At 41.3% G+C, this 27,088-nt stretch overlaps 2 protein-coding genes and 1 long non-coding RNA gene across 10 annotated transcripts; 1 reads left to right on the top strand and 2 right to left on the bottom strand.

The window, feature by feature from the left end:
• Window positions 1-386: 386 nt before the first annotated feature.
• On the bottom strand, window positions 387-11,129 carry pcyox1l (prenylcysteine oxidase 1 like). The gene is made up of 7 exons (XM_079651193.1): window positions 10,994-11,129; window positions 9,120-9,326; window positions 7,930-8,104; window positions 6,221-6,432; window positions 5,435-5,575; window positions 3,916-4,327; window positions 387-3,074 (listed from the first exon to the last, which is right to left on the bottom strand). The coding sequence occupies exons 1-7, from the start codon at window positions 11,100-11,102 to the stop codon at window positions 2,825-2,827; spliced, it is 1,506 nt and encodes a 501-aa protein (XP_079507319.1). The 5' UTR covers window positions 11,103-11,129; the 3' UTR covers window positions 387-2,824.
• LOC307020079 lies at window positions 9,335-11,859 on the top strand. Its single transcript, XR_013802771.1, has 2 exons — window positions 9,335-10,570; window positions 11,003-11,859. It is a non-coding gene; the product is annotated as an uncharacterized lncRNA (long non-coding RNA).
• Window positions 11,848-27,088, bottom strand: tcerg1b (transcription elongation regulator 1b (CA150)). 8 transcript variants are annotated; one of them, XM_079651184.1, is made up of 22 exons: window positions 26,970-27,088; window positions 25,438-25,669; window positions 24,870-25,010; window positions 24,319-24,580; window positions 23,988-24,230; window positions 22,882-22,965; window positions 22,605-22,664; window positions 21,173-21,370; window positions 20,930-21,036; window positions 20,502-20,590; window positions 20,257-20,417; window positions 20,016-20,103; window positions 19,611-19,746; window positions 18,776-18,865; window positions 18,541-18,659; window positions 16,457-16,607; window positions 16,118-16,282; window positions 15,408-15,590; window positions 14,642-14,836; window positions 14,451-14,534; window positions 14,055-14,155; window positions 11,848-12,659 (listed from the first exon to the last, which is right to left on the bottom strand). In XM_079651184.1, the coding sequence occupies exons 1-22, from the start codon at window positions 27,014-27,016 to the stop codon at window positions 12,458-12,460; spliced, it is 3,138 nt and encodes a 1,045-aa protein (XP_079507310.1). In that variant the 5' UTR covers window positions 27,017-27,088; the 3' UTR covers window positions 11,848-12,457. The 8 variants fall into 8 exon arrangements, with proteins under 8 accessions (XP_079507310.1, XP_079507311.1, XP_079507312.1 ...); XM_079651185.1 differs by having other exon boundaries at window positions 14,657-14,836; XM_079651186.1 differs by having other exon boundaries at window positions 23,988-24,194.

Below are 27,088 nucleotides of genomic sequence, written 5' to 3'. Positions count from 1 at the left end.
GCTGGGAAGCCAAAGCAAGCTGAGACACAGAGCCCATTATTCACTGCATGAGAGAAAACAGACTGCTGTGGAGAAGACGATGGGCTTTGTTGTAGACCTCTCCATGGTTGCCAATATCTTTTAAGTTTTACATTCTTAAATATGAACACAGTACACAGTGAATCAATGCAGGAAAAATACAGGCTATATTTCAAAGCAAATTGATATTTCTCCACAATAAGCAGACATCTGTGTAAAATCAAAAGGTGGAGCTTCACGGTCAGATTTCAGCTCATAAAAACCAAAATAAATAACTGAGTGTGTAAATTATGCTGATTCAGGATCTCATCATTTGAACCCAGTATGAAAAGGTCCATCGCACTGAAAGAGCTGCAGCATGCTGTCCATTAAGCTACAAGGAACAGATTTATTAATCAAAGAATTAACATTTTCTAACTCTCCAGTGGAAATAATGTGGCAGGAGTTTACAGGCAGTTCCCCCCCAACAGTAGACGTCCTGTCAGTGATATATCACTTCCTTTTCCTCCCATTCCAGTAGAATAAATCAAACGTTGACAGAGTGAATTCTAGCGAGACAATAGATTTTGTTCAGTGCTCAGAGGTCGTTTTTTCCTCCATTCAATTATTAATAGACAGAAAATAAATACGGACATTATATCAGAAAAAGATATGGGAAATATGTACGGTCCAATACTTTAATTTGATCAACAGTCAGAAGAGTGCACATTATTCATTATAACAGCTGCATGGTTCTGTTCATCAGGAAGATACAATGTGTTGATGTGTGTGGTACAGAGCAGATAGCTACGCTCATAGAGAAGCGGCGTTAAGGTGTGAACAGTTGTTTGTGTTGTTTGACAAAATAATCTCAATCCAAGGTTTCCCTTCTCTCTTTGTTTTAAGTTTCCATCATCACAACCTCCATAAATGCTTGGAGACCACTTCGTTTTTAAGTTCCTGAAGATGCTGTTGATATATATAGAAAGTTGACCTTGAATTCAAATCGTTTTGCCAGTCCAAAAGATGCTTTGATTATACGTGCATCCTGTTTATTTTACAGCATATCTTAAAAAGGTGCTTCTGCCAGACATTTCTACAGAAGCTGCTGCTAATAAAGACCTTTCATTTTGAAAAAGATAAACAATCCTCCGCTCAGCTGCACCACCATCTTTCTGGCGCCAACGTGGCGTTTTCAATTCCACAAGATTAAAGTGTTGTTTTTCTCATCACAGGACACAATCACATTTTATTTCAACTGCAACCCTTTGCAGTCACAAGATGTTCGGTTGAGCACAGTTCAATTGAGTTTTTCTGAGTCCAGAAATCCACTTCCGTCCAAATCCACCATTATATATTACATTTAAAAGTAGCCTAATGAGGATAATCAACAATTTTCTCATCACCACCACACCATCATTTTTAGCATTTCCAGAAGCAAATGTCCAACTTCGTGAGTCATCAGTTTTTCAAAGATTACAACACTTATTAAAAAATGCAGAATTTCAATAAAGCTTTAGGGAAAGTCAAAATGGTTTTTAAAAAAAAGAAAACATGTCATCAGGCAGCAGCTCCACAGATCTGTCCTCTGCTTTCATCTGTTCCAGTGTGAAAGCTCGTTGGCTCTGTTCCCGAAAAAATTATTTCCCCTGGATTACGCAACAAAAGCAGCAGGAAGTAGAGATAATGAAATCATCTGATGAAAGAGGCAATAGAGCATAGCGCCAGTGGCCACGACCGTGAGTCACTGAATCAGTTTGAATTATTTACCAACATCCTACTGACATTACTAGATGAGTCCTCGGTGTCCACAAACAGTCCTTCAACGTATACAGTAAAAGCAGCGCTGATGTTATTTGATTATATGACAGAGGGCTGGTTTTTGTTCCACAAGACAGTGACATAAGCGATCCATCCCATACGCAACAGTCCCACAGAGATAAATATTAGCTGGTGTTTTCAACGGTTGCTTTGTTTCTATACGTCTTGGCAAAGAAAAGTATCCTGCAGGAGAGGCCGCCAATTAGCATTAGCAATCAATCCTCAACCAATCGGGCAAAATGTCTGCAATGTCTCTTTGGCAAAGAGAATGAAGCAATCAGCAAAATAGTTGGGATGTGATTAGAATGCTAGACTTCATTTGACCTTCATAACGGGCTGAACAGTATTGGAAAAGGTTGACATTTCTGCAATATCATAAAGAAAAAAATAGAGGACTTTTTACACCGTTTTTGTGCATCATCCTTTTTTAAGCCAAAGTATTTCCATACTATACCAAAGATGCATTTGTCTTTGACCTGTTCTTCAATTATATTTGGGGTTGTGGTAAGAGACTAGCGGGGCCCACTTTGGTTGTTTGATAAAGGGAACAAATATGAATGTGTCACTCAATATTAACAGAGTAAATGATGTTATATCAAACAGACTTCTCCTGTGGTCCAGTCATTGAAATGTTTTCCTTTAATTTGACCTGAAAACATATTTTAGCATGACGCGTTGGAGTTCATTTGCTTTACTTACTTTATTTTATGTGAATATCGCACATGCGCTGGATGCTGAAATATTGTACAGTCCTATTTTGATATTTACTAGCTTCTTTGTTGCATGGTTACGTTTATTTAAGATAAGGCAGTGCAACATTATAATCAACCTACTATCATATATTCAGTGTATAAGATGTGTTCAGCAATAAATAACTCGGAAGTGTCTCTAAATACATTTCGCTACTTGAGACATATCACGATTCAAATGTAAAATCTTGTACCTTAACCCAGACATTTTCCGGCACACCAGCTTTGTGATGCCACAATGCTTCCAGTTTACCCGGTCATAGTTCAGTCTTGATCCTGTGCATCAGATCTTTCTGGTCCACCATGTCCGTCTGTCTGTTCCAGCGGTGGTAGGCCAGCAGGGCGATGTTCTTGGCCGCCACTGAGCTCATCTCCATGGCGCTACCGGCCAACTCGATGCCATTGAGGTAGTAGAGATTTGGGTGGAGCTCCACAGGGGGGAGTCCCTGGCTGCTGCCGTAACAAGGGTAGGCCTGCCATTCGGTCACCTGCACCGAGTAGTACGACCTGAGGTGGAGGAGTACAAGTAAAGATGTTAAAGCTCACCTATTATGCTATATATGAACAATATATTATAGGGCCATATCTATACAAAGCATGTCTCTGAAGTGTTATGCTCAAAATATCGAACAGATCACCCATTGTAGCTATACCCCTCTATTTCAGCCCTGTAACTAAAGTTCTGATTCTGGGTCAGTAGCCACGCCCCCTTTGGAGTGCACATGCAGAAGAGCTGCACAGAGTAACAGATACTCAGCTAAATGCTGCCGTGATTAAACGCAATATTATGTTCCAAACCACATCAAGGATTATTTCTGAAACACTATGGAGCTCAAATATTTGTTCTCTTGCTGCTTCACCACAAGGTGAGTACCTTTTTATATATATATTTTTTGTACACATACTCTCACTAGTACAGCGTTAGCTCTGAGTGTTAGCGATGCTTGCTAATGTAAACAAAGACCATTTTACGTCTATTAGGTCGCGCATTGTTTCTGATACAGCAACGTTTCTGATAGTGCCGTGGGTGTAAAGCCAGCCCACATTTCCGTTATTGCGTCATATTGGCAGTAAATCAGGATCAGCTCTGTTGTACCCCCGTTTTTAGAGATTTGGGTACGGTGGAAAAGAGAGAGGGTTTTATTTTCTGACACTTTGTGAGTCTCCTTACACAACGGGGACACATTTATGAATAAAAGACATCAAAAAGTGCATTTTGCATAATAGGGGACCTTTAATGCCAACCTCAATGACCGTAGGATAGGAGCCAATAAAATGACGAAGTAATAAAGTTGGTTACAGCTCGAGTTAATACGATAATTTCTCACCAGGAGGGAAAGTGTCTGACCTGAACAACGTTTTCAGCTGAGCCTTCACCAGAGGTTGTGGAGAAAACACTTTATAAACTCCGGCCTCCTGTGGCTGTTTACGCCTGAAGCCCGTGGAGATGTTGACGGGACAAACACTCGCCACGCTGTTGAAAAACACATCCAGTGTCTCGGTTGTCAAGACGCTGGCGAAGGGGAAGAGGCGAGGGTCCGGGAAACCAAAGAAAGAGGTATTAAGGTAACCATGGACGATGGTTGCTACAGTGCTGTGGTAGTTGCCAGGGAGCTCGTCGAAGGGAGGGGTGAAACCCTGGAACTGGACTCCGGATCTGACGCTGGCCTGCAGTGGAGTCGCTAACACCACGATGTCGTACAGCTCCGACTTCGTCTCTGACGCTGTGGTGAAGCTCAGCTGGTACTGAGGAGCCTCTCCTGTTGGGAAATACACACATTAACACTCTACTGATGATTTGAATACTAATTCATCAGTGGTATCTACCGGAAAATATAGCGATAAATACCTCCGGCCAATGTCTGAGCCAAAAACAAGAGTTTAGATACTGCAATAATGAATATTAATTTCTATTGAAAGGACCAAAGTTACCTCTGGAAACTTGAAAGAGCGAGCTATAAGCCATATAAATAAATTCAGATTCTGTAGATGGTTTTCAAAATAAAATATTTTTGTGCTTTCTTTTCAATATGTAAGATTTCTACATTAGGTATATAGTAGTTCAGTTTCAAAATCAGATTTTGTCATGGAGAAACCTCTGAAGTTGCGCCGGATGTCTTTCGAGATCTTCACAACACTATGTTAGAACTTATTTAACTTTCCCAAAAATTCAAAAGAGTTCCAATAGAATAGAGTTTACTGAAGATTCTGTAAGCACAGTAAACACGAGTCAGTGACTACCTTTAATGTCTGTGTGTATGTAGCCTACTTCTCTTTCATCCCAGTAATAGTCTAACTAGTGGAGTATCGGATGATCTCAGGTACTAAGGGAGCCTCAGGCTCTCCTTTTTTTGATCTTGACTTTCTCCTTTACATAAGACACCATTATTTCTTCCACCCTCCTGAATTCCCCCATTCAATCATATTTGTTTGACATGTCGACTTAGATCATTCTTTATTGAAGTTTCGGCCTGAATCATTTTTTAAATGATGTTTTGACATTCTGGCCTAGGTCATTTTTAAAATCGTGTTTTGACCATGCTGTCTTTATCTGCATTGAGTTTCCAAAGATATATTTTGGAAACACAATGAAGGAACATCTAGCACGAGTGTGAAGTTTCTGCTTCGCAAAAGCATAACATTCTGCTTAAAGCCAGTATCCAGTAATCCTCAATACTTGTTTCATTTAAAAGATTTTCCAGGGCTTTCCAGGCACAATTCTCTCAAATTCATGGATCGAAGATGCATAGTTTCAGGTTAATAATGAAAATGCTGTATTGCAAAAACAGCAGCAGGAAACACGTTTAAAAATCTTGGAAAACTGAATGAAATGAATCTGAATCATGGTACTCTCATGGTTGAAGTACCTGAGTAGAGGGGTGAGATGGAGTTGACTTGTGCCTGCAGAAGGTTAGCGTTGGCCGTCTTTAGCAGGCCAGAACACACCAGCTTGTTGCCTCCTTCCACCGCCCACAGGTTGTTCTGGGCACCAGCCAGAGACACAGCGCCTTTAACACACACACACACACACACACACACACACATTACACACATGCTCACCCACTAACACAGACAATGCCAAGTGCTATAAACCAATTATCAGCTCCCCACACATTTTCCTGTTCTCTCGCTCCGCCAGGCCACCCTTTCCTCTCACCTTCCTTCTCTTTCTATTCTCAACTCCAATGTCTTTTCTTTTTGTCCTTTTCTCTCTTCTGACCTACATCAGTCCTAATTTCTGCAGCCTTCCGGCCCGTCCACACAGCGGCGTTAGAAGCTTCTTCCAACCCTTCTGCCCATTCACTTTGAATGGGGTGACGTCACTTTTCACCGAACTGCATTGTGGGAAGCAGAGCGGAGCTTTCCTGGCGTTTCAGGCTGCAAAAGTTGAGCAATGTTCAACTTTTGAAGCTTCTGAAGCTCTCGGTGGAAGCGTCAGCCAATCAAAGCATATGCCAGTACAAGCTCTGGCCAATCAAACCGCTGCTTGTGTGTCAGGGGCGGGAGATTCATCTGATTGGTTGTTGGTCGAGCTTCAGACACGCAAGGCAAGCTTTTTCAAAAGCCGCTGTGTGGACGGGTCGTTCCTCTTCCCTGTCTTTCTCACCCTCCCTCTTCTTCCCATGCTGCTCATTTCCTCACACTCATCTGACCTACAAAGGCGGGGATGCTGACGTTCTGTCCGTAGTTGACCCTCATGACGGGCTCGATGACCTCGTCGATGAAGCGCTGCGACACACCCAGCTCCAGCAGCGAATCAGAGAGCGGCCTTCGGGTCATGTTGATGAAGCCACTCCCCCCGAGAGAGTCCAGCAGTTCCTCCACAGAGCTGAAGGCGTAGCCGTGGGCCTGGTACTTGTAGATCCTGTAGGATCCACAACAAATGGTAAGTGATCAATAATAATAATAATAGACAACTGCTAAATCAGTAGACAGATGTCCTCATTCCTCTCTGTAGTTTTGGATTATCACACCCTTCAATGTGTGCGAAACAAAAAGGCTGAGACACGGACAGATGGAGGTGCAGTCTGGGTCACAGTTCTTCATGAAGAGAGAGATGCAGAGTGACAAAGTGAAGTGGAGATCATTGAAGTGTGATGTTGGAGAAATGAAATGCAAATCTGTTCCTAGTTTACCCAAAATGACAGCAAAAGATTTGATCATAACCATATTTCATATGTTGGGATGTTGTGCATTCAAGTTATTGTTATTTATCATTATCTGTTATATCTATTATTCTATTAGTGTAAAGCAACAATTAGAGGATTCATCAGTTACTGAATGTACAAAAAAAATAGTCGGCAACTGTTTTTTTATGATTAATTGATTGTCAAAGAAAAAAGCATTCATGCAAACATGTCAAAAAATGCTGTGTTAGCTTTCTCTATTCAAAAGCTTATTTAAAAATATATTTTTCAGGGGTTTGTGGAAAAAAAACAAGACATTTTAAGACATCACATTGGATTTTGATGATTTTTAAATGTAATTCTCACATTTCTTTGACAATGTAGACCAAATGATCAATTCATCTAGAAAAGCTTATAATGGATCAATTAGAAAAACTAATAGTTAGTCGCAGCCCTAGATAGAGTGAAAACAAGGGTGGCAATGACAACGTTTTAAATAGTTTTACAAACTGTACATTTGCTTGGCATCATCAAACAATCAGTGTCGTGACTTCCTTCCTTGTCTTTCCATCAAGCCACTAGGCGCCAGACAGTTCTAACTCGTTTCTTTACTTTAAATCACTCACAGTTTGAAGTGTTGCCTGGCCTCCGATGGTTTTAGGTGATGTTGCGATGTGTTTGCTCAAAATAAAATAACAAACTTTTGCACATGCAACCAAGAAAATAGGCCTTTACAATATTCAAAAGAAATAGGCAAAACTCAAATAAAAACTTAGGTATTCTTTCTTTCTTGATAATGCTTATATAACTTCTTAACCTAAAGGGTACTTGTACGATTTGTATGTACGTGTACGGTACGGTTAAAAACTGTTCCTCGACAGCGTCTCTCAACAGTTTGCCCATCACTGTGGCTTTAGCCCAGGCGCCGTGGGAATTGTAGTCCTTTATAGTGCGTTGACTACAGACGTCACAATTAGGTGGCCTTTCTTATAAAATCTAAATACTGGCTCTAACAATCGTCTCCATGTTATTCTGGACTCCAGAATCATGTAGCAGAAAATATGAAGCAGTCTAGGCAGATCATTCAGGTGCAGGTTTATGTAAGCTAAAGTGCACCTTCAGACACATGACGGATATCGACAACAACAGGTCTGACCCATGAGCACACATCAGGGTTCAGCTGCACCACAGCTACATCCTGTCACGCAAGCAGGGCATTAATATGTCAGCCTCACCTCATAAATTTCTCCATAATTTCCTCCACCCACATCTGAAGGCGTATGAAACTGATGCCGTAGCGCCACCACAGCCGGAACAGGTCCAGCAGGTACCAATCGGTCTCCTCCAGGATCATCTCCTCGCCGTTAAACACCGCCGTCTTTCCCGCCACGCTGCGGCGATACTTTAAACCTTGAGGGGTGGAGAGGGGAGTACATAAAGGGCAAAAACAGTAACGCACAGGGAGGAATTTAATAAAGAGTGTTTGGAAACAAAGGACATTTCATATTAAATGTAAAAATGTCTCCCTTTGTATTTTATAAACAGGGATTTGACTTATCTTCATAAACTGCAGCAAGATGAAAACAGTCATGTGGCTTGTATATAATTTCAAGGCACTGAATACTGGATCACGGTTAACAAGCTGTTTATTAAACTCAAACCATAAAGCCTTCTGGTCTAATGGTCGCTCTTCCTGCTCAGTATACATCTGCTGGAGGCACAAGATAATCTGATCAAGCTAAACACTTATCTTAAAGGTGGGGTAGGTAAGTTTGAGAAACCGGCTCGGGATACACTTTTTGTTATATTCCATGGAATGCTCTTAACATCCCGATAGCAATGAATATCTTAAGTGCTTTGACAAAAAATCAATAAAAAATATCATCTGTGGAAGCCGTAGTACTGTAAAAAGCACGACCAATCATCTGAGCCGGCCCGGCTAAAATAACTGGATGGCCTACCTGCCTGTCAGCCTTCCATCTGTGCACAAACTTATCGTGCCCTCATTGGTCATGTGCGCGTTCGTGTGTGTTGGAGGAGGGGCTCTGTAAGGAAGTAGCCGATTTCTTCCGTTTGTGTATTTTCAAATTCTAGCGCACTCGAGCTGGTTTCTCCAAAATGACCTACCCCACCTTTAATCACTATTAGAAAGGACTACTGTCTTCTCAGAAAGTGTTTTTCATTTTGACTAGGAAACACATTTTCTTCGCTTTTAAACTTGAACACATGTCTGTTCCAAAGAGTCACCTTATTTTAGGTCTTATTTTAGCTCCATTTGACTATTTATTATGCAACAATGCATCCTTTGTTAAAAATAATTAATTAATTAATTAATGCTACACAGTCACATACACCTCTCGTCCTAAAACGTGTATGCCTGTGTCCTTGTCTGTGGGTCAATGAACCTGAAAGTGTGTGTACAAACCTAGCTGTTTGACAAACTCCTGCATATGGAGGTTGAGGGAGTGAATGATGGATCCTCCAGACTCGTAGTCGTTGTAATTGACGGTTACGGTGGCGAGACGACCTCCGACCTCTCCCTTCTCGAACACGTCCACCTGGACCTCAGGGCCAAAGTGCTGCCGCAGGAAATGTGCTGTGGCACTGCCGCCTATCCCCGCCCCGACCACCGCTGGAGGATCAGAGCCAACAGCAGAGAAGAAATGTAGAATTAAAGTGTTTCATACAACTATTGAACTGATAATACCTGAATTAATTGTATGAGTGCATGGCATTAGGCTGTTCAAAGGCATGATAACACATATGTGCCTCAAATGAATGATAAAATAAACTAATCACTATTGAGGGTTTTAAAGTAATATTTCTTGTTTTTAGCAGCTTTTATTGGTCATGATGTCTTTCTGCTGGAATGAGGAGAGTAAATGAGAAACATTAGGGTGTTTGATGCAGTGATGGCCTCGTGTTTTATTGGGAAGTAGACAGATCAGCTGGTTCTTCTGAGTATTTCTCCCACTGGAAAATTCCAGTGCAGGGTTTGAAAGGAGCTTAAAATGATTTGACAGAAATCAGGAGTATTCTCCTTCATGCTGACTTTACTGATGCAGGGAATAGACTTTCATTGGACCAAATTATTGTTCTTCCTTTTTTTTATATTTACTGTTTTATTCCTACTTGGCTTAAACTATCAAATAATTATTCATTTAATAATCAATGAAAAATAAAATCCTCTCTAATATGAGAGTCACTTTTGTCTGTTGTATATCATTGTACAAATAGAATATTTGCATTTAAACTGCTGATGGGACAATACAACTAAATTGTATAAATATTTTAAAGTCCCAATTCATGTTGCAACTCCTCATACATTACAGGTGTTGCCTTTCCTTTAGAGCAGTGTTTCTCAAACTTTTTCATACCAAGGAACACCAATAATAAAACACTCGCGGACCACCTAACTCCACAAATATCCAAATTCACAAAATATTACAAATTGCCTGACAATGGTACAAACACGTGGCAACATGTGTGATGAAGGTGTTGCGCTGGACTATATCATGCAATCGAAAGTGAAACTTAAGCACGATCCATTGCGGAAATATTCCCGCGAGAGTGCGGAAAACTTTTATTTATTTATTTATTTCAAATGTGAAATTGTACCGATATACGCACGGAACACTAGGGGGCTCTCACGGAGCACCAGTGGTCCGCGGAACACACTTTGAGAAGCACTGCTTTAGTTATGGTTGTGCCTGTTTACTTTGAGACTTGACCTGACTTTAGGTGCAATATTAACTTTTTTCCTAAAACTCTAAGCAGTTGCAACATTTTTTTTTACAGTGCAAACCAAGAGGATTTGATGCCATTGCCTATAAAAAAAAACTTTATTTCCAGCCAAGTAGCACCCTCCATTGATAGGTATGTTTTGGTGAACTGTGATGATGGCAGGTGAAGAAGGGGAAGTAGGGGGGGGCTTGAACTCATAAGGTTCATCTTTCTCTAACTTAGTCTTAACAGTCTTTAAAGCACATTTTGATGTGACGTATCTTCATGACACATTTTTATTTTATGTTGACTAGATAAAGCCTCTTTTTCATAACTGGATCTGGCATTGTCTGTTTATGTATGTTAAACACCTTGTTTTTCATTGAAATGTTAATATAGCTATAGAATCAAACATGATCTACCAAGCTACCTACAGCTGTAGCTACGCTAACTTTATTGTACGCAATAACCGCACGATTCATATCTCTCGTTTAGACTAGCATGTAACCCTCCAAATGCAGCTAACATTAGCTCAATTCAACGGATGCTATGATGTTTAACACATTACTTTCTTGCCTATTTTAGAAGGCGGAGCTCCGTCCACATGGTCGGATCCCGCCGGGTCTCCGACAACCGAGCAGGCGGACAGCAGGACGAGGATCAGCGGGAGCAGAGGGCCGTCCATAGCTGCTCCGGAGCTGAGATACCCGGGAGGAGAGGAGGCGAGGAGCGGATACGGAGCAGCGACAGTTAACACATCAGGGTCAAAGTTAGCTCCTAATAGGTTTTATCTTTCCTTTACACCAAAAGTTTGTTTAGAATCAGACAGTTTACATTTCTCTTTGTGGCTAAATAAGCTTTAAATGTGATAGTGCACAAAAGATGGCTTTATCATTGTCATGACGATGCAGATCCATTCTCCAATAAACGGGCGCTTATACACACGTACGAAAATATCACGTGATCCGAAAGTGGCTTATTTCGACCAATCACAGCCAGGCATAGTAACTCCACAGCAGAGTCAGAGAGAAATTGACCTATTCATTTTATCTCTCTAGGGCTCTGCTCCGCAGCAGACAATTGAGTTACGTACTTCACGTAATGTCACTGCAACAACATGGTTTTATAACGCAGCGTTGACACAGGATTGGAAAATGTAAAAGTAGTTGCAAAACATGATGCAGCATTTAGTTCATAGACAGCATCAAATAGCCCTGTAAATCTTTACAGCAGTAAAATGCAGCAGTATTTTTAATCCAACATAATTTATAATAATACACTAAGGACAATGTAGGCAACATTTGTTGTTAATATACACATTCTAATTAAGGAAAGAACTTGAATGCATAATATTGACTTCTAGTGGAACAATTTCTGTGTCTGAATACCCAAGATAATATGCAACGAAAACAGAAAATCAGGACAATAAATTGAAAAAAACAGTGGAAGTTGCCTTTATTTCATTCAACAGAGAAACTGCTGCAACATCGGAGTAAACCACTGAGCAGAAACTAACATTCACACTGAGCTGCTGAAACAATGACTGGCAAAGTGGAGCAGTAAGGCTTAAGGACGCCTCAGTCACATGCACACACACGCACTCATGCACACACCACACAGACGCACTCATGCACACACCACACAGACGCGCACACTCACTCATTCTCACTAATTTTCCTTTACATCCGTTATCTTACACCTCTCTGTGGCTGCTTGTGCAGCAGCCTTATCAGTATTCCTCTCCCTCTAATGTGGTCAGCCAGAGACGAGGGCTCAAGGGTCACCATCAGATCAGGTGACCTCAGTTTCCTGCCTTAGCTGCAGGGCAATTTCAGGGCTAAGAGGTGACATTACACAGAGACCTTAACCGTTCATCTCTATGGTACATCTCCAAGCGACATGAGCCCCAGCCATAACACTGTGAGGCCAGCCGTGGGCCTGAAGGGCGGGGAGATCAGGGGGGAGTTCAGGGGAGATCATGCTCTGGCCAAAGGGAAGGCGAGGAGGAATAGGACCCGGCCAAGAAGATGATGTGATTGGTCACTTGGTGGAGCGTCGGGTGGGCTCAGAGGCAGTAGGGGGAGGAGGCGGGCCACGGCGGTCCAGGTCTTCGATGTAGAACATGACGAGTTTCCTGCGCTCCTCGGGTACACACTCCAGAACGAGGTACCGCTTATCGTTCTGAAGAACCTTCTCCACATCCTTCAGGTGCTGCTCTGACTCCTGGATCAGCTTTCTCGACCTGAGGGAGGAGAGGAGGTGAGACATGGGTAAGGCACAGGATGGTCATACTACCCTCTGTGAGATTGTTCTGATTTAAAGGGGACCTATCATGCAAAATGCACTTTTGGATGTCTTTTATACATAAATATGTGTCCCTGCTGTGTCAGGGAACTCACGCAGCGTCAGAAAATAAAACCCTCTCTCTTTTCTTCCGTACCCACATCTCTAAAAACTGGGGGTCCAACGGAGCTGATCCAGATTTGCATCCGATATGACGTAATATCAGAAATGTGGACCCACGGCACTATCAGAAACGTTGCTATCAGGAACAATGCTCGACTGTTTTGGACGTAATATGGTCGGTGCATGTTTACATTAGCATCGCTAACACTCAGAGCTAACCTGTACTGGAGAGCGTGTGTGTGAAGAAGCAGGAAATAAAAAAGGAACTCACCTTGTGGTATAACCGGCAAGAGAGAAAGCGTTTGAGCTCCATACTGTTTCAGAAATAATCCTTGATAATCCATGATATGGCGTTTCATCACCGCAGTATTTAGTTTAGACAGTAACTGCCGGGTCCCGCATGAGCTCAGCCCCCTCCTTTGTTATTTGTTATCTATTTTTAAAGCTTTATACTCAAAATCAGCACTTTTAAAAATAGAAGGATATGAGGCATGGCTAGAATGGGTGATCTGTTTGGTATTTGGAGCAAAACACTTCATAGACATGTTTTTTATATTTGTTATATATCTGAGACCTATGATAGGTGCACTTTAAGTTAAAGTCTCTCCTTTAGATACAATTTAGTATAGTGAGACTTTGCTAAACTACACAATCATTTTTAAATATTTGGATTGGCTAACGGTAAAAGAAAAAATGTACACAGTCTATAAGTAACACAATATTTGTATCACCATCACATCCTGTGCCATCTACATGTCTGCAGCTTATCTTGACTTGCCTCTAAAGTTTCTTCTCAGAGAATTTTACAATACTTACAAAAGTTCAAAATCAAGAGAAAGGATACACTTGTTTATTAATAGAAACCACTTCTAAGGGAATGAAAACATGATGAACTATGATAAGTGGAGTTCCTGAATACTTTGAATGTACAAGACTAAAATATTCAAAGGCTTTATTTCATTTGCACAATAGCTACAGCCTAGTTTTGGCAATACAAATCTTAAGTCCCAGGCTCTTTTACAAATGTAACAGATAGAGTTCTCTTCTGTCATTGTCTTTCAAACTATGCTGACATTGAGGAAATAGAAGTTGTAATATTTGAAATCATCTTCTTTTGGGGCCAAAAACGATTTCAAATGTAGACGATACATGTCCAACTAAATATTTGTAATATTCTTAGAGGCACTGTTTTCATTTTGCACATCTAGTATGTAAGAGAAAGTGTACTGACCTGTATGTGATGAACTTCGTCTCCTTCAGCAGAGTTCTGAAGTCAGCTTTGGCTGTGATGTACTTGTCTTTGATGTAGTCTTCAAACTCCCGCTGTCTCTTCTGCAAACACAGATTAAAAACATCAGACATCAAAACTCACATAAATCACAACGTTACAAGTTTAGGACATAAATATCAATCTCTCTGTTGATCAATTCAGAGCTGGGGTTTGGATTTGATGACCAATGACAGGAAGAGTTTGAAGTTTTCTACTTTCTTATTGTGCAGTGTAACTACACAGTATGTCTTGACCTGCCACTAGATTCAAAACACTCTAGTATATTTTGTAATTGTTGTCAAGTGACTTTTATATTTCCATTTAAGAATTCAAGAAGCATAGTAATGTAAGTCTTACTCTGTCACTGGAGGAGAATTTAATACAGCGAGGGTCCTCCTTGATAATCTTCTTCACCTCCTTCCATGTGGTTGTCAGAGTGATCTACAACACAAACAAATGAATGATATATTACATGTAATAACAAAATACATTCTTTTCACTGGTAATATTTGCTCAGTAAAGAAAACAAGTTGGATTGCTGTTGGCACCTTTTTACTCCTCACCATGCTGGTCTCATCGAGTAGCTGCCGGAAATGTTCTTTCTTTTTCTTGGCCAGTGCTTCTACGTGTTCGTTAAACAGCTTCTCCTTCTCCTCTCGCTCCAGCAGTGACGCCGACTCCCAGCGGTGGTCTTTCCGTAGATTCCGACGTGTGTCTGACCATGCTGCATCTGAAGACCGTACCTTAAGAAGGATTACAAAAACACTATTAAGGCAAGTCCGAAAGTAAATACTTGTTGGCTTAAGTTTTATACTGAATTTGAAACAAATCTTTTTAAATTGGAAAACTCCTTTCTGGGCTTCTACATCAAACATATTAAAACAAAATACTTAATTGGAATATTGGAGCTGCAATTTAAAATGGCTTAAGCATCCCCTTTTTTATATCTCTAATAAAGAACAAACCATGCTCTGTTATCTTTATTTACATTTTGAAATGCTGAAAAGATGGATAATTCTGTAAATATATATATTAAAAAAGATTATTGTACACCGCTGCTGTGATTCCAAATAAAGTGAACTATTTTAATAAAAAATAAAAGGGGGTATTGTGCTCCTGCAAACAGACTTTAGAAAGGGATCTTAAAGATTCTATATCTTCGGCCAATCTATTTTTCTTAGAAGATCTTGTTAAACTCGATATAGGATGATGCACATAGATTAGTAATTACAAACACTTATAATTTGATTAATATATTTTAAACACATTAAAGCAACTTTCATGAGGAAGTTTAAAAGCTGCAGGGCCTCTCACCATATCAGACATGAGCGCTTTGAAATGCTGGATGGCCTCCTCCCTCTTGTGCTGCTCCCTCTCCCGGTCGATCTCTTTGGTCTGCTCTGAGCGAGCTTTCTGCACCTCCCGCTCCCTCTCTCTGAGGCTGACCTCGATACGAGCCTGCCGCTCCAACTCTCGCTCCTTATCCACGTCCACGCACTGTGGAGGAGAAACACGTGTCAGATCTGTTTGTCAGGTGATGTCGACAATGAGAACTATGCCTGGAAATAGAGCTGTAAACCGGGTTCATACACTTTTTCACCAATGATTTTCCATGACTTCTCCGTGACCTTTACCTGATTTTCCATGACCCAAAAAAAAGACTCTTTCTCAGCGGTACCACTGAAAATGGTTTATAACATGGAACAGGAAAATAAGGTCTGCATATGAAACATGTTGTAAAACAAATGACTTCCAGTATTTATTATCATTATAGTATTACTATTTTGGCGATTAGATAAAATATAAATTATATTTGACGCAACTTTAGTTACATTTTCATGATTTTTCCAAAAAATAAATAAATATTGTTTTCCATAACTTTTCCAGAGCCTGAAATTAGCATTTTGAAATGTCCATGAATTTTCCAGGTTTTTAATGACCGTATGAACTCTGTGGAGACCACCTGTCAATCACACGTACTTGGTGTAGCAGTTATTTTCCACACAGAAAAGCCATGCTCCTACCTTGGCTTGTTTGTCCATGTACTGTTTGAACAGTTCTTCTCTGAGTGCAGAGCTCTCCACACCCTTGTATCGTGGGTCAGTTTCGAGCCTCTCTTTTAATTTGCTCCACCGCTGGCCTCCCTCTATGTGCTGCTCACTTAGGAGATCGAAGAAGTCCAGCTTCACCTGCGAGCACACACAAACACACAAGAAATTAGGAATCTCTCAGACAACAGATGATCAGCAGGAGGGCAGAGCCCCTGCAGATAGACCTGTAGGTGTGATGTTTGTAATCAATTGATCCCTTTCACCTTAAAGAATGATTAATATGACACTGATGTAAATGTGAACGAGTGATACCTTCTCTCCTCTGGACTTGGAGTCCTCTTTCTCTCTCTTCCTCAGAGCAGTGATGAACTCGACGAAGATGGCCTCCCTGTCCTTCATCTTCTCTATGGTCTTAAACCGCGGGTCCCGGCCGTGCTTTACTGCAAATTCACTAAACGTTGTTCTGTAAAGATAGGAAAATCAAATAAATCAGTGTCAACTTGTGTGAAGAGTTTAAATAACAGTTACAATTATTTCTTTAAATAATCTCTTCACAACAAAATATCAAATGATTACTAACTACTAATAATATATCAGGATGTGAAATATTGCTGGCATTCACCAAAACAGCGGAAATGGTTTAGCTACTGTTTAAAAGTTACATACAGTGGGGCAAAAAAGTATTTAGTCAGCCACCAATTGTGCAAGTTCTCCCACTTAAAAAGATGAGAGAGGCCTGTAATTTTCATCCTCGGTATACCTCAACTATGAGAGACAAAATGAAAAGAAAAAATTCCAGAAAATCACATTGTCTGATTTTTAAAGAATTTATTTGCAAATTATGGTGGAAAATAAGTATTTGGTCAATAACAAACAAACAAGATTTCTGGCTCTCACAGACCTGTAACTTCTTCTTTAAGAGCCTCCTCTGTCCTCCACTTGTTAACTGTATTAATGGCACCTGTTTGAACTCGTTATCAGTATAAAAGACACCTGTCCACAACCTCAAACAGTCACACTCCAAACTCCACTATGGCCAAGACCAAAGAGCTGTCAAAGGACACCAGAAACAAAATTGTAGACCTGCACCAGGCTGGGAAGACTGAATCTGCAATATGTAAGCAGCTTGGTGTGAAGAAATCAACCGTGGGAGCAATTATTAGAAAATGGAAGACATACAAGACCACTGATAATCTCCCTCGATCTGGGGCTCCACGCAAGATCTCACCCCGTGGTGTCAAAATGATCACAAGAACGGTGAGCAAAAATCCCAGAACCACTCGGGGGGACCTAGTCAATGACCTGCAGAGAGCTGGGACCAAAGTAACAAAGGCTACCATCAGTAACACACTACGCCGCCAGGGACTCAAATCCTGCAGTGCCAGACGTGTCCCCCTGCTTAAGCCAGTACATGTCCAGGCCCGTCTGAAGTTTGCTAGAGAGCATTTAGATGATCCAGAAGAGGATTGGGAGAATGTCATATGGTCAGATGAAACCAAAATAGAACTTTTTGGTAAAAACTCAACTAGACGTGTTTGGAGGAGAAAGAATGCTGAGTTGCATCCAAAGAACACCATACCTACTGTGAAACATGGGGGTGGAAACATCATGCTTTGGGGCTGTTTTTCTGCAAAGGGACCAGGACGACTGATCCGTGTAAAGGAAAGAATGAATGGGGCCATGTATCGTGAGATTTTGAGTGACAACCTCCTTCCATCAGCAAGGGCATTGAAGATGAAACGTGGCTGGGTCTTTCAGCATGACAATGATCCCAAACACACCGCCCGGGCAACGAAGGAGTGGCTTCGTAAGAAGCATTTCAAGGTCCTGGAGTGGCCTAGCCAGTCTCCAGATCTCAACCCCATAGAAAATCTTTGGAGGGAGTTGAAAGTCTGTGTTGCCCAGCGACAGCCCCAAAACATCACTGCTCTGAGTTCTGCATGGAGGAATGGGCCTAAATACCAGCAACAGTGTGAAAACCTTGTGAAGACTTACAGAAAACGTTTGACCTCTGTCATTGCCAACAAAGAGTATATAACAAAGTATTGAGATGAACTTTTGTTATTGACCAAATACTTATTTTCCACCATCATTTGCAAATAAATTCTTCAAAAATCAGACAATGTGATTTTCTGGATTTTCTCTTCTCATTTTGTCTCTCATAGTTGAGGTGTACCTAGGATGAACATTACAGGCCTCTCATCTTTTTAAGTGGGAGAATTTGCACAATTGGTGGCTGACTAAATACTTTTTTTGCCCCACTGTAAATGTGGTACTTTTTACTCATGCTTATAAACAGAAACACAACAATCTGAACACTTAATCTTACAAAATAGTAATGTTGCAATAAGGTTGAAAGTAATTTATCAATACTTACTTTAAAAATACAAAAATACCTTGGTGTGAACTTTGCCTCCTCCATCATCCTCCTGAACTCGTCTTTGGCCTGCATCAGCTTACTCTTCTTCTCCTTCCTCTCCTCCTCCGCTCGCGTCTTCACATACTGATCAAACACCTGAAGTGGACAGAATCACAAAGCTATGACTAAAGAAGCCGATACATGGCACAATGCTGTGAGAGTGACAGGGAGGGGAGGGAGAAAAAGGCACCAGAAAAGGAAATGAACCGAACCTGTTTCCTCTCTTTTGGGTTGAGCAGAAGGTAGCGAGGGTCAAACACAATCTTGTGAAGCTCTTTGTCCCAAGTGGAGAATGCAGAGACCTACAGGTCATACGGACAACGCTGGCATTAGGGTCAAAGGAAATATTGTCTGCCTCCAGAGAAGAACAAAATAAACCAAACACTTGAAACAATGATATGTGACCCGCTCTATCGAAATCAGCAACGGCTCATTTCAAAATAAACGTGGATTTGCGTAAAAAAAATTGTTGTTCGGTTGTTTTGTTTGATTTTAAATAAACAAAGTCTTGGCTTTCAGAATATTAAACTTGTTTCGGAAAATTCAGATGATAAATACAACTTTGAAGCGTAACGGCATAAATACAAGCGGAGAACGGAGTAACTTGACGTCACAGCAGGCGTAACAACAGCCGGTGTTACTCGTGAGGGTTTTCCCCGGGAAACAAACACAATACACACAAATGTAAAAACACACAAATGTAAAAATACACAAACACACACACTCGCAAGCTTCCCCCAGACCAGTAATCCAAATGAAAATATCTTCCCTCCGGACTATTTTGATCATTTGCTAATAATCAATCAGATCGATGGATTCCAGAGAAGAGGAAACTTTGAAGGCCTTTTTCTCAAAATGATGACTCGGTGACCGTCATTATATAAATGTGACATATTTTGCTTAATATTTGGAGCACAAAAACAATCCTGATATCATTAGAAAGCTAGGAATCTCCTCTTTCCAACAGTGTATACAACTCCAAATGTGTCTTCGGGTCAATGCGACTGATTTGGATAAAGCAGGTCACATATGAAAGATTTGTGTTACCCCTCTCTCCAGCAGCATTTCTCTGAACTGGGTCATCCGGGCCTCTAGCGGGACGACAGCTCGCTCTCTGGCAGCTCTGAGCTCGGCCTCCATCGCTGCTTCCTTCTCAGAGTCCGCCTCCTTCACCTCCTCCTTCCTGTGAGGGCAAACAAAGACTTGCATTAGAGCAATAACTTCCCACATCATATTACAACTCATATATCAAAGTTTTGTTAAATATGCCAGTAAAGAAGTCAACATTTGATTCAAAATGTTTTTCCACAACAGGTTTGCAAGGATGTTAAAAACATTCCTGATTATGGCCACAAATGTTAAAATGCATGCTTTCTAAAAAAAACAGTTGGTCCATGTCACTTCAATAGGCTATTGAAAACCATCAGGTAAGGGCCGTCGGGTATGACTTACTTCCTCTTTTTGGCTTTGGTGGGCTCCTCATCCTGATTCTCTTCAGTAGCGATGGCTAACTCTGGCTCCTCCTTATTGACACCTGGGACTGAACACACAGACATCATATAAATACTTCATCAACTGCAGCGAACAACATTTAAGAATAACAGAGCAGCTATTTCTTAGCATCAATCCTGCTATTAGTATACGTCTCATAACAAATCTAAAGTTGAATGTCATTATCCTGATTTGTCCTCACCCGTCTTCTTGACTTCCTCCAGGCCTCTCTTGTGCGGCGGCTCCTGGATGTGCTTGTCGACGTCAGCGCGGCCGACCAGCTCATCGGGCCGGTCCCACATCGACAGCCGTGTTGTCGGGTTGTAGAAGAACACACGCTCATCCCCCGTCCATACCACACACCTGAGATGTAGGAAACAAGGCATTAGGTTTTATTGCAGCAAAGTGGAGCTGCAGGATGCTGTGGTTGGGATGTGGTGTGTGTACCATGGCGTGCCGGGGATGGGGTTGGTGGCTACAGGTCTGGCTTTCTGCGCTGCTTTCTCCTCCTCCGTCATCTCTTCTTCTTTAAGCTCCTTGAACGAGACACAAAAAACATTCATTTCCATTAATATTGAAATGACACTTATAATACCGTAGCTTTATTCATTATTTTCTTTGGGGATGTCTTTGCAATAATGTGTGTATTTCATATTTGATTATCCCATATGTATAATAGTTATGTAGTATAATTCATGTTGTGCAGTTTATATGATTTCTTGCATGCTGAAAAATTCTTAATAATGTAACCCCTTAACAATATGCTTTGAGATTATACAGTTCTTCATTAAGGCCATGGCAACGATGCCCTTTGGAACCTGAATGTGTTAAGTGTTGTTGTTGTCATCAAGTAGGTAAATCAACTTTTAAAATACCTCCTTCTCATTATTAGTGTTTTCCATTTTGTTCTCTTCGTCCTCCATCTCCATCGCCTCCGCTTCCTCTTGGGCCAGACGCTCTTTGATCCTTTCTGCTTCTTTTTCTGAAGCCGGGGAGGAACCAATCATGAGATGATTAAAGGTGCTGTTGTGTCCATCAATAAGGTCAGTAAACATGCTACGTATCATTCATAGCTGCTGAACACAGAACAAGCCTGTGTTCTCATCTGCAGTGCCCACCTTTCTCCACCAGGGCGGGGGGTTTCTCCCAGGTGGACTCCAGGGTTCGGTTGTTGTAGTAGTATGTTTTCCCGTCAGCGGTTTTGTACTCTGACCACTCGGGGAGATGCATTGATCCGGCCATTGAGACAGGAGCGGATAGAGTCAGCTGTGGGTGCATCATCGAGACTAAAGGCGGGCCCATGCCAGGAAGCATGCCTGTTGTCAGAGAGAAGAAGAAAAAAAGACCATGATCGCCTGAGACTCATATTTTTGTCAGGTCATCATTGCAGATAAGAAGTTGTTCTTAATTGATTTTCATGGATAAATAAAGGTTATACTACTACTACTACTACTACTACTACTACTACTACTACTACTACTACTACTACTTTGTCCTAGCAACTAGTAGCAGTTGTGGTGGACTACACTGGAAAAGACATTAGTTTGTTAAACAAAACCAGAAGCACTCCACTGATTAAAACAATTTGATTCACTCCAACTCAAAAATGGGCCTGTTCATTTAAAGCTTATTAAATCAGTGAGTGAATACAAATAATGATCATTTAATGAAACTGCTCAAGACTTAAGATGTCTTCAGGAAATATCACACTACTATAAACACAAGCCACATACACAAAAACAAAGCAGTGACCACACACACAAACACACACTCATAACCATGTCACCAAAGGAGACAACAACCCCAACATGTAGCCCTATCTGCAAGGTTGCTGCATCTCTACTGGGCGAATGCAGCTAGCGTTAAAGGAAACCTAAACAGGAACCTATGGGCTCAGAACAGTCTCATAATACGCACATGCACACAGAAGGATTCACTCTTGTATTTCATGATCCGCAAAAGGATTCACTCTTGTATTTCATGATCCACAGGCTATAGATGAGAGAAATTAAAAGTACGAATCGGGTGAGCGTCAGGGGAGTCTCAAAAAAACCACACATGAAAATGCACAGCGATCCGTGCACAGAAAGCGGTTTGTGTTTGCAGGTTCAGAGGTTTTTAAACGGAAAACAAATATGTGTGGATCAAAAATACAATTCAAAACTTTTTATATGAAGTTGTATATGAAACGGAACACATTTGTGTGTGCATTGAAAAACACAAGTGTGAATCCTTTTGCAAATCATGAAATACAAGTGTGAATCCTTCTGTGTGCATGTGTGTATTATGAGACTGTTCTGAGCCCATAGGAAACCCCCATTTACTTCAATTCAGAATGTAAGGTATCACAAGGTGAGTGCTTGATTTACTAATACATTTTGTGGCAGAGTTGGAATAGAGGAAATATCTACTGTGCTATGGATGGATCATGTTCACATCATTCACCGTCACTGTTTTGGGGTTGCCATATATACCATATGACTCATGGAGACATCATTCACTACCATGCCATCTACTGTAGGTCTGAGAGGCGAGCGGCTGGGTGTTTACCGTTGGGGCCGGGGCCTGCCTTTACACAGGGGGCACCTACTATCTGCATCATTGCTACACCTGCAAGAACAACGGACAAGCAAGCATCTGGTTGAACACAGCAGGACACTAGACAGGAGCTACCACGGTGTGTAAGAGTTTGTGTGTGTGGCCCCTGGCGGAAAAAACACACACCTGAAATGTGGGTTTTGCATGAGTCTTGTGTAATGTTTATTAGCCTGTAATGTAATTGTGACAGATGTTAGGAATAAGCACAGTGTAAGTTAGATTTACTAACTTAAATTCTTTTGGAAACCATAGAGAGGCCAAGTCCCTCCCATGTCTGTGCCTCCTATGGAACCGTCTTTAGGGAAAAGTTGCACTGTAGATTTTGGGGCGAGAGACAAATTATTTGTTTTATCTTTGTCAATTTCAAAGTTCATTTTAAGGTCAAGAAAGATGCATTTATTTGTAGTTCTGTGTAAAATGGTCAGTCTAACTACATTTCGCCACATGGTGATCTACCGGAAGGGGAGGGACTTCCCCTTTCTATTACTACAAAAACAATTTCAATAGAAAGAAAAGAAAGAAAGAAGCTGATATTAATGTTATTATTATAGTATTAAGAGAGAGTTAAGAGCTTCTTAGAAAAATTGATGGCAGAATGAGGGACAGAGAGAATCAAACGGATAACAGAGGGCAAAAGTGACAGAAAAACTGGAAAGCAAACACACAGGAGCATTTACATTAGCGCATACTTCAGTTTAAGCCAAAGCACCCAAGACTTGTAGTGTGAACTGTGAACTAATCACCTGACAAAACTGATCCGAATGAACTGACTAGAACATATTAATAACCAGGAGATGTTTGTTGGGAAGTCTTGAAGAGACACGCGTGACATGCGGGTGTCTCTATAGTCCTTCCAATAACAGCTCGACTTGGAGTCCACTGGTTACACTAAGGTTTTGTCCGTTATCACAGAGACTGAATATTAGTTGTCACAAAATATTTCCTTAGCTAAGTAGCGCAGTAACAGTAGAGTAATCCCCATTGGAGCAACATCATACTTTCTACTATAGTTGTCCTACCAAGATATTTAGGCCCTGATTCTAGTTCTTTAATATAAGGTATCGGCCAAGTTTGATCCACTACTTGTATTTACATAGCAGCAGGTGAGGCCTGTGTGCAATGCTGATTAAATATATATCTGGCACATAGAAATTACAGGTGTAACCTAAGAAGTTTGGCACACCTTACTTTCAAGGAGATTTAGGGCAATATAGATTGTTGCAGTACTCTATTTTTTACTGGATTCCAAAATAAGAAATCAGCAGTTCCTGAGTCAGTGATGGCAGCTAGATATTGTGGCTTGTTTGTTTCTTGCTCTTAGTTGGTGGTTCTTACCTGGTAGAGGGATGTGCATGCCCGGCAGTGGGACTCTGAAAGGAGGCACCATCACAGGGGGGAAGGCAGGTAGTGCTGCAGTGGGTTGGCCCACATTGTGGGGCAGCCCTGCAGGCAGCAGTGACATGGTCTGCACCGCCGTTACAGGTGATGGCACCGTGGAAACTGTTACCACAGTGACTGGAGACACAGCTACATTTGAAGACACTGTGGCGACAGGGGGTAGGTCTGCTACAACAGGGGCTTTTTGTAACACAGAGACAGAATGGAAGGATTTTTAATTTGTGTTTGTGTCTTTGAGTGTATGGTTGATGTAAGAGTGTGTACTCACCTGAAATAGTCACAGAGGGGGAGTGGCTGGAGGAGTCTGGACTGGAGGCGAGTGTGCGGGAGGGGGTCGTGGAGAGGGCCTGAGTCTGCATGGCTGCTGTGCTGCTGGCTGTGGTGTTGACACTGCTGGAACTGCCAGCTGCCGTCACATTTGGACCCGACCCCGCTACAAGAAGAGGGTTCAGTTCGGACTGCTGGATGATTTTTACACCATCTGGTTTACTCCACGATGACTCTCTAGTCCTGGCGTTGTAGTAATATGCCTGTGGAGAGGATAATGGACAAGAAAACACTTAATAACAAATAATAACCACAATATCAATCATGGCAACAGCAGAATAATTATACCCCTGTATTCATAACCAATTATATTTTTATAGAGGAAAGTTTATTTCAAGTCTAATGTTCATCCATTCCACATCACTAGACCTTACTTTTCTAAATTATAATATACTTTTGTGAACTTCAAAATACTGTAAAAATCAATAATGAATTCTCCATGTCATTAGTAAAGGGGCCTTACGATGTGCTTAAGTATGACTTTTGGCTTACCTTTCCCTCAGACGTCTTGTTCTCTACCCAGATTTCCTCTGCCGGGGCTCCAGATGCAACAACGGGGGGCATCCCTGGAGGAAACAGCATCCCTGGGGGAGGCGGCAGGTTCCCCATGGGAGGTGGAAGGAACGGAGGTCTCTGCAGCAAAATATAGAGACAAAGCATTACATTTTCAGACTGTAAGCGGTAGGGCTAGGTAAACAGATTGCCCACAAAGTTTTCTGGGTGTCAAGACAGAAAAGCAGTCGAAACAACTCGATCGTTAAATCAATTAAGTCAATTCAAATAGTTTCAGTCATATTCCTCCTTGATTATGTAACATGTCTTTTTTTTAAAAGGGATTATAGTGATGTTATTGTGACAAACGATTATTTTCATTATCTATGTCTAGTCAATTGTGTCTAGTCGAGAAGTCGAGAAATGTTTCCAACTATATTCTGTAAAAGATTTGCCCGTCTTGCTATAAATGCAGTGTAGCAGATCACTCCAGGCAAAGTTAAAATTACTCAGCCAACACTAACATGAAGATAAACATGCACTTCTTATGAGAGTTTTGGACATTCACCTGTAGATGTGGAGGTCCGATGGGTGGTGGCATGCTTCCTGGTGGTGGGATGGGCGGCATGTTGGGGTCGAAGGGGGGGCGTGCGAATGGGGGTCGTGGCGGAGGTCCCCTCATCATCCCAAAGGGGGGTGGCGGCGGCCTGAGGAGAGGTGGTGGGCCTCGTAGCACTGGTGTCTGGGCGGGTGCGGGGGCAGGCACGGGGGTGCGAAACCGCACTGCCTGCTGCACCATTCTAATGAAGCAAGACAATATTAAGTTACTACACGTGTTCAATGGCAGAGCACCAAGTAGCATCTACAAAAAACGATATGAGCACTCTGATCAGTACTTACATACTAACACTTTATATACTGGATCTTTTCACCATATTCTTACCATACCTGCATATGTCTAAAACCTCTTACTATTAGCATTACCTGTATTTAGACCAGCAGAATACACTTTTTTTTTGTATCCCCTGAACTGCCCTCTATGTTTGTATGTACTGTTATATCTAGTGTATTTCTATCTCTAGCTGTTAAAATCAAATCTTATTTATTCTATATTTTATTCGGTTTAATATGTACTTACTGTACTTAACTGCATTTTGTTGTCTCTGTACACTGTGCACACAACGACAATAAAGTTGAATCTAATCTAAGAATATGTACAACATCAATGCATTGTTTAGCAGTTGCTTATCAATCAAGATATTGTTTAATGTAGATCTTTACAAGGGGGGATGATGCAGTAGCTAGGCTAGTTTAGCAGACTATACTTATATTACAAAAAACTTTGTAGCAACTGTTAACTGTAAGCAGTAAACTATTAAGCTTGCATGGTATAGTATGGATACATTTGCGCTTATGTGCCTACAACATATGAGCAGCAGGAATACGCTTTTAAAGATGGAATAACACTGTGACGTGGTAGATGTTTTTGCTACGGAGCCAGTGGGTGTAGCACCGTTATAACTGTAACGCTATGTAGCTCTAAAGTTGTTTATTATTCCACATGTTCTTTAGGGTGATATCCTGTTGATCAAAACAGTACACACTCAGGTTAATCAAACACTCAGTTAGTCTCGTTTATAAAAAAACAGGCTTACAGCACCCCAGTCCATTCAAAACACTGAATTGACGGAGTTGTGCGCTCCTGCTTACTAATGAATATAGCATAGCTTAGCTAGCTTGCAATATGGCATTCACATTTAAAAAGCACACTTAAAGAATGCATCTGTGTCTGAACGGAGACTCAAGGCATTTAGAAGGAGGCATTCAAAAGGAGAAAAACATCTGTCTGTGTCTGTATGTGGATGTCCATGTTTACCGCGTGGTAAGAAATGTGAGAGCAGAGACCAGCCGCTTGGAAACATAGGCTAGTTAGCTGCAAGCTAGTTAGCTAGCAAGGCTACGTGCACAAGTTAAACGGCTGTTTATCTCCACCTTATTAAACACATATAACGCGAAATAACTTCACAGGAAAGCGTGGCTTGTGGCTTCCTGTATACTGAGCGCACATTCATTTTAACACTGTATTTGCTATTATCTGACCTGTTGTCGCTGAACCCGATAGCCTCGCTCTCTGTCTGGTCCGCCATTACAGGAAAATGTAACGACTCTCTTCCTGGAAACGCCCCTAAGTGGTTTCTACGTCTAGTATTGGCTAAACG

This window comes from Notothenia rossii (genome assembly GCF_949606895.1).
Source record: "Notothenia rossii genome assembly, chromosome: 9".
Classification (NCBI taxonomy): domain Eukaryota; kingdom Metazoa; phylum Chordata; class Actinopteri; order Perciformes; family Nototheniidae; genus Notothenia; species Notothenia rossii.
This window is presented reverse-complemented; position numbering and strand designations above follow the sequence as displayed.